The 16,518-nt window shown below is 43.9% G+C and overlaps 1 protein-coding gene across 1 annotated transcript in view; it reads right to left on the bottom strand.

The window, feature by feature from the left end:
- Window positions 1-16,518, bottom strand: part of LOC118299162 (protein jagged-1b) — a 39,690-nt gene extending 23,172 nt beyond the window's left edge. The window contains exons 1-2 of the mRNA XM_035622650.2: window positions 16,023-16,518; window positions 11,852-12,175 (exon numbers count right to left, since the gene is read on the bottom strand). Of these exons, the coding sequence (XP_035478543.2) occupies window positions 11,852-12,175; window positions 16,023-16,181 (483 nt within the window). The 5' untranslated portion in view covers window positions 16,182-16,518. The remainder of the gene's footprint in view (window positions 1-11,851; window positions 12,176-16,022) is intronic.

Raw genomic sequence — 16,518 nt, 5'->3', positions numbered from 1 at the left:
TTGAGTAACAATGAGGGATGAGTGTGTGCATGTATGCACAGCAGTGATTCATTCAGGGAGGCAGATGCTGTTTTTTTAAATCTCAATATTAATTTATTTTCCCAATGGATTGGTGATAAAAGAAGAAAATAAAAAGCCTCCATCCCCTTCATCCAACTGATTGGAGGTAAAAGGAAAACTGTAAATCGTTATGTTTGTCTTAAAACTGTATCTTACAGTGTTGTTTATATTTTTGGACTAATTTTAAAGCCTGTAGTAATTACACAAATGCCCTTAAGCCTTCATGCACATATGGAACATCATTTAACACAATTAAAAAAAAAACATGTTTTTTTTACACACCTGCCACATCAGAAAGCTCAAGTAATTACAGATACACACATGCAAACACACTAAAATCAACTGTGTGTGTGTCTCTCTCTCACACACCCACACATACAGTTGTCATGACAGCCGCTGTGCTTGTGCCGGATTGGATGGCTGACACCTCACCTGCATTACCAATCAGCAGTGGAGGTAACCACAGTAACAATACCATTACTATTCCAGAGGCAAAGCTCCTTTGCATCATTTTAAGATGAGAACAGTCAACATGACATGACTATATGACATTCTATGAATGTTCGCATCTTGTTTTCAGTTTATTTATTATTTGTATTGGAGTGTTAAGAAAAGAGAATTCAAAAAGCTGGAAAAACCCTTTCAGACGTTTCAGACTGGTTTCCATCCGACTCAAGTATGAAATAAAATGTTCTCTGACCATAAGACTCCCTACAGGCCCACAACATACGCTGCCCTGTGTCAAACATGATTATTGTGTCACTGGCTCATTCTTGGCTTATAACAACAACAAAACAAAAGAATCTCTCCAGACCAAGATGTGCCCAGTGCAGTAAGCTGCATGATCTAATGGCGGCTAATTTGTGAATTTCATAAGTCTCTGCGGATATCAGCCAATGCCAGCCATCTCCCTGCCGTAAGGTGAAAGACACACACACACACACACACACACACGCACACACACAAAACACGAGACAAGGAATTAGACCCCCAGTGTGCAGCAGCCATCCACCCCACCCTGCTCCGATGATCCCGTCTCTGTAATTACATGTCTCTGTTCTCGCTGTCTCTTCCATTTTTATTTCATTGGGAAAATATTTAGCATCAGATGTTATCGTCCCAGCTTTGGCCTCACTCATTTCAAATTTACCTAAAACCACCACTGTCACTGCTCTGTCTTCCTTCAAACTCTCTGAGGTGGATGAACTACAGACTTTTAAAGGCATGATGTTTTGAGAATCCTATTTCAGTGAAACCTCAGATGTGTTGTCAGATGCAACAATACTTTTCTGTTGTAGTGCGGCAAAGTGGAAGAAGTTTTGACTCATATTTACTGTTGAAGAAGTCCAGTGGTTCCCAACCTAGGGGTCAAGCCCACTTCAAAGGGTCACAAGATAAACCTAAGGGGATTAATAGGTGTAACAAAAGTTGTTCCACACAAATCTGTTTGCATTTGTTTTTTATATATCTATAGATATATATATCTATATTTATGTGATTCCTCTAGATATGAACGCAGTACAAGACTTCTGAAAAGAGACAAGGAGCCAGAGAACAGCTTATTTTGAATGCAAGGAAGGTTGTATATACAGTATACAAGATTTTCATAATTTCTTAGTAAAATCTGAATCTGCTATCAACTATAGCTGTCATATAAATTAAGTGGAGTAAATATTCCCATCCCTCTGGAACATAGTGGAGTATACAGGTAGAAGCAAACAGTACCGTCAAACTGGAAAAAATCCTAAACAAACTATAGTAAAGTACTGAAGTAAATGTATGTACCTAATAATTGTCCACCACTGTCTGTCCCTCTATGTGTGAGTCACATTCCTGCAGGGTTAATTGGTTCACTATGCGGCCACTTCAAACAGTTTGGAACAACAGAAGCCTTCTTGACATGATGTACCCTTATCCTCACAGTCGCCCCGGCCCATCTCCATCCTGTCCTCCCATCACCCCCTGGCAACCCCCCGCACACATACACACTCACCTCCCCAAGCCTTACCTCACGCCGCTTATGATTCTCTCAGCAGGGTGAATGAGCCATTATGACACACACACACACACACACACACACACACACACACACACACACACACACACACACACACACACACACACACACACACACACACACACACACACACACACACACACACACACACACACACACACACACACACACACACACACACACACACACACACACACACACACACACACACACACACACACACACACACACCCAGCAACACCTGTGCCCCACATTGAGATCATCCACTAACCAACCGGCACTTTCCTCCCTTATCCGACTCTTCTTCCTTCCTTCCTTCTTCACCCAGACTCCCCTCTGCAGTGCTTACATCAACTTTACCCTTTGGCCCATTAATCTCTAACTGTTTCTGCCACTGTCCACCCCTGCCTCACATCCCCCATCCCAACCCAGACTGACTGAACATCATCCCCACCGTTACCCACCCACCCCCAACCCCTCCTTTGCTCCGACTTCCGCAGGAAATTACCTTGTCTAGCCGCTGGATGCTTCACATACACTGCTGAATGTTCGGAGGGTCATTATGAGTGAGAGAATAGAATGGGCCTGGGAGTGGTGTGTCCGTGATGCCAGATTTATTAAGTCTTGATTCAACAAAAAGTTATGGATCTTTCAAAGGACTTCTTTAAGAGTATTGTTTAAACAATGCTGAGAGAGCTCGTCTTATTATCACGACCTGTTTTAATTAATAATGCTCATATGATTACCAGGCATTTTATGGAAAACTATTCTGAAATGTGATCCTACAAATCCAGAGTCCCACCACACATAAATTGTCTCAGCATCTCCCTCACTCTACAGTTTGTGTTGCTCCTGTTAAAGAAGGACAGATTATACCTTAGGCCAGAATAGACCTTTTTGACAGGAGTCATTTTGTCAAATGTGGAACAGTAACAATGGCTCTGGTCTATTCAAGTTTAAGTTGTGAGGGTAGGTGTAAATGTGTAAAAAGACGTGTGTTAAGTCGAAAAATATCTTGAAAACCTAATGTGACAAAATGCAATGGAAACAGACTCAGAAACTACCCAGATGTACGTGGAGCATGTGACTTAATAAACATTCACTAAGAAGAAGAAGAGGAAGAAATACTAACACTATGACTGTGGATAGATAATGAGAACAAACATGAAACAAAAACAAATGCCACATCATGTTTTCTACATTGTTTTACCTCTTTGAGGTTTGGTGCTATTTCAATTGTGTCTCCTGGTTTCTGCTTTTTGGTTTAACGGCACCTGAATGGAGAATAGACACCACCAGTGCTTTATCTTGATGAATCCAACTCTTAATTTTAACACCATAAAGTGGTGGATGGAAACATTCGTTATTCCTTTTTCTTCTGCCAAATGACTCGAATTGTGGTTAAAATCTGCTCTACATTTGGTTGAAAACCTAGTGCAACCAAGAGCCATCAGACAACACCAGAACCCCTAAAGGGAAGCAGCTAAATGGATTCATTATCATTCATTATTATTATTATTATTATTATTATTTTATTTAGCATAAGCTTGAAAATAATGAAAAACTGTCCTTCAGCCATCCATTCAAATAATTGCTCTTGTACACATTTACAGTGTCTGGCCACTTCGTTTCTCACTATCTAATAATATGTAACTTTTAGTGTTACATGTAGTTGGGTGCAATAATTTCCTGCATGGCTGCACTCAAATTCAACCTGAGCAGGGATCTAATCAGCTGGAATAAATGAAAGCATTCGGAGTGGGTTGATATTTGAGTCATGTCACAGGCAGACTCATGCCGAGAGCTAGAGATGTTCCTCTCGGCAAAAGAGGGTTGGTGAGAGTCATGAATACTTTACAGTTGAACATAATATGAAAGGGAGAATGTATATGAAAGTCATTTGTATGTAAAAACGTGAGCTGTACTGCGAGCACTTGAGATTATTATTTTTCTTCTCCGCAAACGTCTGTGTGAGTATGTTAGATAGATAGACATTCATAGCTATGACATAAATGTACTATTAAAAAAATACCATACATTATCATAAAGAGGATTACATGGATTTTTCAGTGATCGGATATGACAGGTGGAGTAAGGTGGGGATCATAAGCAGTAAACCCATCAGACAGACAGAAAGAGAGCAGGGGGGTTATAATGATGTGATAATGAGACACACTGATTGATGTTAGATGTGCTACAGGTAAGGACATGAGTGGAACAGACCAGAGCCGGGGGGGAATCATGAGAGAGGGGGGGAAATCATCATGAGGACAAACAGAGAATATGTTTCACAATGTGATGGCTGAAAATGTTTGCGGTTGTGCCTGTCCAGTTCAAGAAGCCACGGAGAGAGGAGGAGGATTTATGACAGCTGTACTGCTAGTCTGCTTGCCCTGAGGGAGCCACGGGGACGTGATGTGGCTGAACATCACAGGAAGTCAGTGACGGGGAGTGGTTCCAACGAGAGAGCCAGAAAGGTGACGGGTGAGAGATGTAGGCGGTGGGAGGAAGGAGGATGAGGAGATATGACGAGGGGAGAAACAGATCGATGGCGCTGAAAGGAAACTATTTGCTGTCGTCGTAAGTGTGTCCTTTTGAAGGATTCTACACCTGCCATCTGCACTCGGTGACACACAATGACAGATCCAGAGACAGGGACACACTGTAATTCCACAGTGATGATGTAAATCAAGGTTCCTTTGACTCTTTTCTCTTCTAATAAAGTGGCTCCTGCTCTCAATCCAATTTGCACACAAATGAAATCATTAAAACACGCTTCCCTTGAGATGTTTACCCCCCAGTTATAAACTTATCTCTAAAAAACACGAGCTCCAAATCCTGAGGCTATTAACCTTCTTTGTGTTTTGTGTGTGTGTGTATGTGTGTGTGTGTTGGCTGATGAATTCCTAATCCGTGTGGATGGGTGTGTCTTTACTGGGAAAAATGAAAACGAAGAGGTGTGTGTGTGTGTGTGTGTGTGTGTGTGTGTGTGCACGTAGAAACGATGTGCACAACAGTATCAGCATACACACAGGTATGCAAGGCTGCGTAGGAGAGTCAATTAGGGGACAAAAGAGAGGAGAGCACAAATGACAGGAGGAGAAAGAGTGAAAGAGAGACTCGGGAGAGAAAGAAAGCCCCAACTATGCCCCTCTCTGTTCGATTCCCTTCACTGACTTCCCCAGGCTCGGCTCCCACACAGCAGGAATGTGCAGGTTACGACAAAGTGTGTGCGTCTGTCCCATACGATGATGTAGACACTCTCTTCTGTTTAGTTTCAGTGGTGGAAGGTAACTGAGGAAGTTTACTCAAGTACTTTACATAAGTGCTATTCTGAAGTACTTGCACTTTCCTCAGGTGTTAAATTTAAATGGCAAAGAAGTATTTTGACGGCTTTTTGCCTGTTTGAGAGTAGTGTCTATCTCGTCATCTAACTCTCCACCAGGAAGCAAAGTAGCATACAGTATTTCCCAAACTGTAGAACCATCCCTTTAAATCTACGTTTAGCTTTATCATAAGATAATACATTACAAGACCACGTGGTTCCTAAATGTTCTGGCTCGTCATACATGCCCCATGTACACCTGGCAGTATAACGTGTTTTTCGGGCGATCAGATTGTGATGCGATCCGGCAAATCCTCTCAGGAGGTGGTCACGGACGAATTGTGAACACACTGAACACAGGTGTAAATGTAATTGTGTTGTCAATCCACATCCATAGCAACTGTGTGGGCAGAAATAATAATCGTGCACAACTGCTTCAGACCAGCGAGGTCGCAGCAGCTAGAAGGCATCAGTCAGTAAACGCACACAGAGCAGCCCTATTCAAGACACTGGTGGACTGAGTAGAGATGAGACCAATCGAAAAGTAAGCAAACATAATAATGCAGCTTCACGGATGCCATGTGAGGAGCTTAATCAGGTTAAGATCTAGGATAGATATCTATCAATATCTGGTCCCTCGGCAGCTGCACCTGAACCTATTTGCATGGCGGCCACACTTTGCATACTGAACTCTGTGATATCCAGGACAAGAGGCTGACTAAAGAGATCTTCACTAAGGAGGAAGTGCTTCCACAGCTTCAGCTAAATTACAAAAAGCAGATATATTCTCATTTACTCCTCCGGTTGCCTGCTGCTGTACCCAACACAATAAAAAACGAAAGCGGTGTCATTTCCGGTGCTCAAACCATCCAAGACATGAGGGACTCAACAGCAATGAGCCTTTTCATAAAACAATGTGATGATAACTCTGGATATTAAACAGGGACTAGACTGTTTCTGTGCTCCCAGTTCCCATGAAATCTCTGCACAGTGAAGTATAGATAGCGAAGAAAACATGGCAACGTGAGAGTGTTTGAAAAAGGTCACACACACACACACACACACACACACACACACACACACACACACACACACACACACACACACACACACACACACACACACACACACACACACACACACACACACACACACACACACACACACACACACACACACACACACACACACACACACACACACACAGCTGAATGAGAGTCTTTCCCAGGAGCAGACAGATATGGCCTTTGGTGCTGAACCAGACCATGAATGAGTTTTAACACTTGACATGAGGATTATAAATGATGGGGACTTTACTCTATTCGCTTCATGTTGAGGGTATTTCTATAGCACCTATCGTATTGTCATTTGTCACAGGGGCTCATTTTTAACAATAGAGCAGGCCTTAACCATACCACCTTGATGAACTAGTTCTCAGTGACAAAGGGTCAGGAAACATCAGGTTGAGTTCCCACAGTGTGAGCTAAACGGAGGTCAAAGGAGATTGAGCCGGCTGAAATGTTGAGGAATAAGCGCAAAAAACATCCCCAAATTGTTTGTCTCCGTACTATCGGCACCTAGTTATTATCTCATCCTCCTGATTAAAAAAAATTCAGATAAATAGATAAATAAATAGATTCATCAGGAATGAAAAGATCCCCCCTTTCCCCCAACTCGCTCTCTTTCCCCTCGTCATCCGAACAGATTCGACAGTGAAACCACCAACAGACACGGGGCTTAAGGAAATGACCCTGCAGTTACGAAGTCTTCGAACTTTTGCCGTCTCTGCGGAGGCACAGCAGATAAAACATCCCAGACCGCTGAGTGACTGTGATTTTAAATCTGGGGTCAAAATGAAGCCCCGTCCCTCAGACTATCTGTGAGATTACTGATGACCAGGAGACAAAGATCAAATCAGGTTTTTTTTTAACATCCAAAACTTGACAGAGAAGAGAGCAAAGACGTGACACTACATCCCCTGTCATTAATGTTTTCATAGAAATTGAGAACAAGATGATTTACCTTCACTTTTCCATAGTGAAACACCATTAGATAACAAGGTGTGCTGCTCTGATGACGTCTCATGACGTACTGTTACATTTTTATGCAGTTTCCCAACTTACCTCAAGGGAATAGTTTGAAGAAGAAGAAGATCTGACCGATATGACCGACACCACACAATGTCTAGAGCTGGAGCATAAAGACTGGAGGCAGGCGGAACCGACTCATTGCTCAACATTCAACAATATATCTGTCACATATTGTTCCAGACTACTTTAATTTCTATTTTTTTTGATTAAGCAAACAAGACACAACATGTCAATTGGTGAGATTTTGCTTTAGAGGCGTTGATAGACGTACTTCTGAACCGTGGACAGGACCACGGTGGCTTTTTCCTCCTGCTTCTGGTCTCTTGCCCACTACAACACAGATGGTATCAATCTTTTTCATCTAACTCTTTAAAGAATTAGTTTATTTTCCAAATTGGTCCAGTCTTACATTGCAGACTGAGAGTAATGTAATGTTTGGACAGAACTCACACAACAAAAAAACCTGCTTAAAAAAACGAACAGATTTTTAACAGTGCCGGTCACATCCACCCACAGACTGATGATAGGAGAGTTGGCCCCTGGGCACAGACAGGTAGAATGCGTCTCACCCGTCCAATAGGGCCCCTCCAGACTGAGAAAGACACAAAATGAAGCAGTGGTGTTGTAGTTTTGTGTCTCTCTGTGGCTGCTTTGCGTTTCCCTGTAGCGGTTTTGTGTGCCTTTGTAGTTGTTTTGCCATTCTTTGTGGTTGTGTTGTGTCTCTTCGCAATCACTTCAAACAGAGGCTCTCGTTGTCCTGCTCAGCCCTCTCAGTCCAACCATGCAACCACCAGAATATTCAATGTGCTGTTTTTACTGTTTGTTGCCTGCTATGTGATGTTTCCCTTGTAAAAAAAAATATGTCTAGATCAAAATATTGCTGTGGTCACTGACCAGAAAAACCTGAATCCCTCACATGTCTTATAGGTCACAGGATCTTTTGTTTGTTGTTTCGATATGGTACTAATTTTCCCCACCAAGGATTTAAATGGTAAAAAAACACTTGAGTGAGACATCAGCACATGGCCAGAGCTTCAACTGGAGTAATCACATCACAGACTTATAGCAGAAGGGACGAAAGCCTTCAGGAAATCTTGATAAGATTATATGTAAATCAAAAACAACAAATCATAACTATGCTCATATCCCAAACGAATACAGACACACACATATGACTGCTCACGTACACATCTCCCCTAAGACATTAGTTAGAGAAAGAAAGGGTGAACAAGTGGGAGAAGGCAGGGGACAGAAAGAGCTCACCTTACCTCATAATGACTATGCTCAACTGTTCATCCCCTCACCTGGGGCAGGGATATCACTCTCCCTCCCTCCCTCTATCATTCCCTCCCTCCCTCTCCACCCTCCACGTCCCAGAGATGACCAGATAAAGCGAGTCTTTCAGTCGAAGACGCAGCCACTGTGTGTCCCAGCTCTCTCTCTCTCCCCCGCAGCCCAGCCCGCCCTTTAGCCCGGCCCTGTAACTAATCCAGGTAGGCTTTCTGATGGGGAACTTTCTCACACTCCTACCTGCCAATCACACACCTCCCCGATGTACAGGAGGAGGAACAAAACACAGGGAAAGTGTGACACACACACACACAGTGTGCGTACAGCAAGCGCACACCCACAAGCTCACACACACAAAAGCCGACTGTACACAGATAAGGGAAGATAATTGGCTCAGGGACAGAGAGTCTCACAGGTAAATGTGCTGATACTAATCAAGAAGCAGAAACATAAGCCAACACTGTATTAAATTCTTGTGTATGCCATCAATAAATAGACCAGTGTGTGTTTGTGTTTGTGTGTGTGTGTGTGTGTGTGTGTGTGTGTGTGTGTGTGTGTGTGTGTGTGTGTGTGTGTGTGTGTGTGTGTGTGTGTGTGTGTGCTCAGCTCAGTGTGGATACATTTGGAGTCATGGATGGATTATTGAACAAGCCCAGGGGCACTGTTTTAAGTGCCCCGTAACATATGATATGATAGATGCAAAACAACTAAGAGGAGAAACAAAACTACCTGAAAGAGACAATAAACACAAAATGACCACAAAGACATGCTGGGGACAAAAATAAATGCAATTCCTTAACAACTAATAAGAGACAAAACTAGAAAATGACAACATAGTCTCTTTCAACATCTGTGTCTTACTCTTATATAAAAATGGCTGGGGGCTTTTACTTGTTGCTGCCCAGGGATCTATTATCTTCCACATAAGAAGTGTACGTGTGTCACACTCTGTGTGTATCTGAAGCCTCACCTGGGTTTTATGCCATATTACAAACATTATTACAACACTATAACAACAAGTGCGACCATGGACGAGAACCACAAGCCCTTTGTTGCATTGCTGTAATACATTGATTATTAGAAAGTCAGTCATGGTGTGAGTGATCACAGGCAGATAATAATACTGCAAAGGGTAAAACAAACCTCTTAAAATTCGTAAAAAAAAGAGGCTTGGGGGAGCCAGAATGATCATGGACAAATGATGCTGAAGCTTTTTACTTGGTTTGCTGATTGTTATTAGGATGCAAATGATAGGCTGTAATGATGCACGGGTCAGGGCTTTATAATACCTTCACCCCCCGAACCCCATTATTAGAGTCATTTACGCAGTGACCCAACCTATAAAAACACAAGTTAACCAACCACCGGAGCCCGAACAAGCCTTCTCTTTCCCCTGTCTCTAGCCTGCAGGGTCGAAAGCATCACACGTGTTTGTGTGTGTTGTCCGGTGTGTGTTTGTGCGTGTGTGCAGAGAAAGAAAGAGAGAGAGGATGGTAGTCACAATGTTTCTGTCACATTATAACCTCCCGCCATCACCTGCACCCGCCGACCTATAGCTCCTTCGAGCATTGTGACCTGGCGCTGCCCATGTGGCTCACACCTTATCATCCTTGCCAAGTCATTTTGAAGGGATTCTCACTGGCTAAGAAATGAATTGCTGAAATGAAGGATTCTAGGGAAGAAGTGACTAATGGGCGGAGGGATGGATTGGAGGGAAAATTAAGTGATGGGAGGAAAAGGCAAGAGCTCCACTAAATGAGAGTATTTGAGTCACCCGGTATTAAAGCTTCCCTTTTTTCCAGTCCTTGTAAGGACGTTAGGTCTCGAAGCAAATAAACAATACAACACCAAATGAATGGCTGCACCTGACAGGCCTGCAACTTGTTTCCATTACAGATTAATCTACCAAGCATTTTCTTGATTAGCTGTTTGGTGTATAAAATTGTTTGGTGTATAAAATTAGTCTTCAAATCGCTTGTTTTATCTAATGAGTCCAGAAACATAACGCGTTTCAGATTAGTATCAAAGACGACTATGAAAATCTGTGGATCTACATTCTTGCTTAAAATTGTCTTAAACAACTAAGCACAATATATAAACTCTAACTGATTACTCAACTAATGGTTTAAGGTAAATTATATAGATCACAGCATACAAAAATGTACAATAAACAAATATTAAACCACTGTAAAAGGTGAGGACTACCATTTTGTTTGGTAAAGAGGCCTTTACAGATGAAGACAAACTCCTTCATCCCTAATCAATAATGATTGTGGAGTTTGTTCTTCCTTTATTGGGTAAAAGTAAAGAAAAAGAGAGAGGTGGAGTGAAAAGGAAAAAAGAAAAGTGGATTGAGTAATCCATATCTGTTTCCTGGCCACACTCGCCTTCTGTCGTGCTAATGGCAGATTAATTGGTCTGCTCTTTAATCAGGACGCAAGACGGAGCATCCAGCACCGTGACGTTTGTTCGAGAAATGGATTTCTCTATACACGCTGACGAAATCAATGACAAGACCAAGAGATTTTAAAGGTCCCAGAAAGTACCACAAGCCATTTTTAAATCTCTTCTCTCTCACTTCTCTGTGGAGCTCTGGCAAGAAAAGGGCATCACTGAGCCTCTCTTCTAATTTTGGACAGTTTCCTGAGCGATACAACAGATTTTAGCCTTCTACTACTATAACTCACCAGTAAATACAAATTGGTCAGTCAGTGCTGAAATGAGCCAAACTTTCAATCAAATTCTGGAAATACTCGGGGTTAAAAAAAACCTTTTAACCTCTGGAGTCTAATATTACTATCATTGTGAAGGCTGTTCAGTTCTATAGGCTTCCTCACATCCAATGATTGTGCAACATTTTAATTTCTTGCAGTTTACTAGCTCAGCGACTATTTGAGCACATAGGATGTTGTGTTAAAACAAAAACTGTAAAACCATGTGAATGTGAAGTCAACCTCTGAATATCATTGTTATTCCACCCGAGCCTCACTTTGAGTGTATTGTTGTACTTCAAGCTTAGCCTGTTCCCTTGGTAACCATACTGATAACCAGCACTGCCCCTGTACTTACTGGCCAGGCGTATTTGAAGGGAATGACAATGTGTCCATTAGTCCCATCCTCTCCTCCTCCATTGTGTCCTCGGTGGCGGAGCGACTGGGAGTTTCCTCCCAGGATCCCTGTGCTGCCTGACCCAAAGGTGCAGGCTCCCGTCGGGATGACCCGGGCCTGGTACTCCTTGACGCAGGCTTGGAAAAAGGTGTCACATTGGTCCCTGGCGGAGCAGCGCTGTCCCCCGCTGGTCTGGAGGTCGCAGCAGTCTCCAGTCTGCAGCAGTCCGTGTGGGTTCTGGAAGTGCCGGATCTGGAGCTCGAACATCCCCGAGGCACAAACAGCCTGAGAGAAAGAGAGGGAAGGGTGGGGAGGAGAGAGCTGGATTTTAATATCATCTGCTATTAAGCTGGCACAATGCATGTGGTTGCAGTTGGTTCTCATTAGTACGTAGTGATGCAAAAGTACCAAAAAATGTACAGGTGAATGGGTAATTTAAAATGCGAGGGGCTTCAATCTGCACACTTTTTAAAAAAAAGGTAAACACTGCAACACTATAAAATGGCAGCCTCAGTAGCAGAGGAAGCAAATGTTGAGATAGTTTTAACGTCATATGTGGTATGGGTTCTTATCTTTAATGCAGCTCTGCTTTGCACACATGTTTTTACTGTTTTATTGAACAGTTTGTGTGATTTTATGTCTAATGTCCTTTCATGTTGTGTGAGCCACAAACTGAAGGCAATGAAGTTTCTTGTAGTATATTCCTCCTAGTAGAGGAGGATACCAATGTATCTCTGATTTCCATCTATTCCAATTCTCTCTCTGATTTTAAAACATGATGGCTTTTGTGCAGAATCTGGTTTTTACAAAGAACTTTGAACTGAGAAAGGAACCCCACTGTCTGTCACATGCTCTCATCTCGCTCATCACCTTCAATAGATAAGAGATAATAGTCAATTGACCAAAGCATCATAACCAGTCAAAATAGAGTTTGCTGAAGATTTGAGGAAACTTTGAGAGCGGACTATCATCTTACTACTTCTGGGAACATGCAGCGGCCAGCGTGTTTAGTTTCTGTCATGTGTTTATCAGCGTGTGACAAAACAAGAGTCATCAGGCAGCAAGCGAGGGGGAGAGAAAGATGAAGAAAGACATAACTTTACTATTCTGCACAAATCGGACCTTTTCCATCCAAATTATGGACAGATACACCAGCACTCCCAGCGTGCAATCATCCAACTGTTTATCTCTCAACTTCCTTTCATGTGCCTTTTCTTACTTTCTTTCTTTCTTTCTTAATGACCACTCCCTTCTTATTTCGCTCTTCCCAGGGGACGATTACACTGGGGGCCAGTTCACAATCCTTTTCTCTATTCCTCCTCCTCCTCCTCCTCCTCCGCCTCCTCCCTTCTTTCTGTTTCTGTCTGGGAACAAGCTGTAACGCTCTTGTCATTTCTCTTTCTGCGGCCATCAGCTCTTTATTGCATTGTTTCCATTCTGCTTTTCATCTGCCTCCTTGTCTTTTCTCTGTGTAAAGATGGATGGAGGATACACACGCGCGCGCGCACACAGACACACGCGCACGCACGCACGCACACACACACACACACACACACACACACACACACACACACACACACACACACACACACACACACACACACACACACACACACACACACACACACACACACACACACACACACACACACACACACACACACACACACACACACAGAGTTAACAAGCCCCCCTGAGAGTCTCAGAGCACCAGGGTCAGATATGTGCCTGCATGTCGGTGTGTCTGTATGTCACTCTGGCAGAGTGAGACAATGGATTTGGCTTCTTCCAACAACTGCAAACACCAAAATAAACTGCTGTTATCTCAGTTTGCCATGAAACTCCTGCTGATGAATAAATCTGAATAATTCACAGCCACAAACACAAAACGAATGATAGCTCATTACTGCAAGTCCAAGAATCAGAATTGTGCATCCCCTGCAGTGTTGTGCATTCAATCATGGACAGCAATCACCAAGCCCAATGCGAGCTCATGTGTCCGCCAGAATCTCAGTCACCCCATTGTGTTTGGTTGTGTGTCCCTCTCCTGCACCCTGTCCCCGCGGTGGGGGGGGGGGGGGGGGGGGGGGGGGGGGTAAGAGGGGTCGGGGTGTAGGGAGGGTGGACTCATCAACATCAAAAGGCTTGTGGAGATACAGTGGCGCTCATCACTCTACATCCCCCTTTCTTCCTCTCCTACTCTCACTGCCTGAGCCATTCCCCACATACCAGCGTTTCAGCGCTGCAGTCTGACCAGAGAGAGAGAGAGAGGCAGAGAGAGAGGCAGAGGGGAGGAGAGGGGGAGAGCGATCCCAGCCGAGGCTCAAACCATCTCTGCAGGAGAGATCTGGAAGTTCAACGCTCACTACACCCAAAACTCAAGGCTGGGTTAAGACTGATATTCATGGCTCAGTTAACTGAATATCTTTGAATTGAATGAAGAAAAATACTTTTGAAAGAAGTCACCTTTGACTTTGGGGTGTGTGTCGGGCGTTTTAAGCTATTGTCTGACATTTAATAAGCCACATAATGAAGTATTTCGGCAGAATAATGGATAATGGCAATAGTTGCAGCCATGTGAGACCCACAATATTGTGCGTGGGTCTCGTCACATCAGCAAGTCATGCTGAAACTATATCTTTGTGCATCTGTCAAGCTATAGTTCAGACAGGGTTTCTTTTCATTGGGGTGTTGGGCAAACACACTCCTTAATGGCAAAATCAATTCATTTCAGGAAATAAAGATAATTTGCTTAGAATTTAAGGTTGCTTTATTTAAACAAGACTATGACAGAATTTTTTTTTTAAAGTGTGAATCTGTTAAATATAGTTTCAGTTTGAAAAATGAATGAAGCTGATTTTGCAAACCACAGCTGAGAATCAGCTTGAAAACCGTGCGGTGTTCCCTTCACTGCAGTGTGAGGCTAGGGAGGGATAAAACTGTAGACAACGTGTAGAGGCTGCTGGTCTTCATTTGTGATTCACACTGTTCTAAGCAGGTTTAGATATCCCCTGATGAGGATGGCCTCCGGTCCTCTGCATTATAAATGGTCACCGGCAGCAGCAGAGGATCCTGAGTGAGTGTGTGTGTGTGTGTGTGCGTGCGTGCGTGCGTGCGTGTGTTTCACACTGCAGTGTAGTCGGAGAATGGAGGGAGTGGAGTGTGTTGTTCTTCAGCTGTGAAGGGGTTGCAGAGGTGCGGTGAGAGACACGCAGAGCTGACCGAACGTTCAACGTTCACACGCCCCAGAGTTTATACGACTGTGGCCCTGACGTCCACACACACCCAACACACAGATGCTGGATGTGAGCTCAGTCAGTGTTTTTTTTTTTTTTTTTAAAGAACAACACCTGCACACAGTCACACACACATTCATACATGCACACTCTGGAGTACCTCAGGGCCTGTTCTTGCAGACTGCAGAGTCCTGTCACACATTGCAGGCATCCTCGTCAGACTAGCAGCTGCCTGACAGCTCACAGGCAAAATATTTTTCCTTTAAATATTTTTCACCTGCATGCCCAATATTTGGGTGGCATGAAACCCAAAGCTCTTCGTGTTGACAGAGTAATGCGTGCTAATGTGCCAGTCAACTCATTTGCATGCATGTTGAAACAACTGACAATGCACCAGCAGTCCCGGAGAAGATGCAGACAGCGGCTACTCCTCTATTGACCTATGAGGAGTGGATGTTGAGCAGAGGATGTGAGGTTGGTTTATACTTAAGTGCTCTTTCCCCGAGGATCACAGTCCCTCCAAAAATAATTTAGGGTAAAAAAAATGGTTTATTTAGGCCTATAATTTAGGCCTATAATGCTGAAAACATAATATAAACCCTATGGTTTAGATATAATACTCCTCCATGCTTCTGAAACAGGATTACAGCAGTTCTCTTTTGCGTGGGATAATAGAAATCAGCGGGCTGACACAACAGGTGGGCACGGCGCCATGTAGGAGCAGGACAGAATAGAAAGAGGGCAGCACAAAGGGGAACGGGACAGATTGTGAATGGACTCCATTATTGACTGTTTTCACGCAGCTGGGGGGATAAACACACGCCAGAGCGCAGTTAAAAGTCAGTTTCGGGGTTTAAGACCATGTCGCCCGAAATAGCACTTAATCGGTGGCTTACCTGCGGTTGTATTGTCAGCGCCACGAGGAAAATCACAGTCGGCTGCAGGTGGAGGTGTCCCGGGTGTCGGTGACACTTCATGTCTGTCCTCCCGAGGATCTTTCCGCTCCGGTTCCGGGGATCGAGTCGAGCTATCCGGTGCGCTCTCGGGCTCTCCATCAGTGCGTCAAGGCGTTGGGGACTGCGCTTTGCGCTCTGGCGGCGGTGGTTCCCCCCTGTCCTCGTCCCTCCCTGCGCCTATAGCTCTCCTCCTTCTCCGCTCTTAAACCCTCAAACTCCCGCCGAGCCACTTCATCGCGTCCAGTCCAGAAAAAACATAACTACCTCTTTCTCCTCCGCTTTGATTTATCCCCCACCCACCCACACACACACACACGCACGCACGCACGCAAGCACGCACGCACGCAAGCGCGCGCGCACACACACACACACACACACACCTGATCAGTCCCTTGCTGCTGTGTCCGGGGTGGATTTCCACTGGGAATGGCACATG

The sequence above is a fragment of the Scophthalmus maximus genome, chromosome 11 (genome assembly GCF_022379125.1).
Source record: "Scophthalmus maximus strain ysfricsl-2021 chromosome 11, ASM2237912v1, whole genome shotgun sequence".
NCBI classification, from domain to species: Eukaryota; Metazoa; Chordata; class Actinopteri; order Pleuronectiformes; family Scophthalmidae; genus Scophthalmus; species Scophthalmus maximus.
This window is presented reverse-complemented; position numbering and strand designations above follow the sequence as displayed.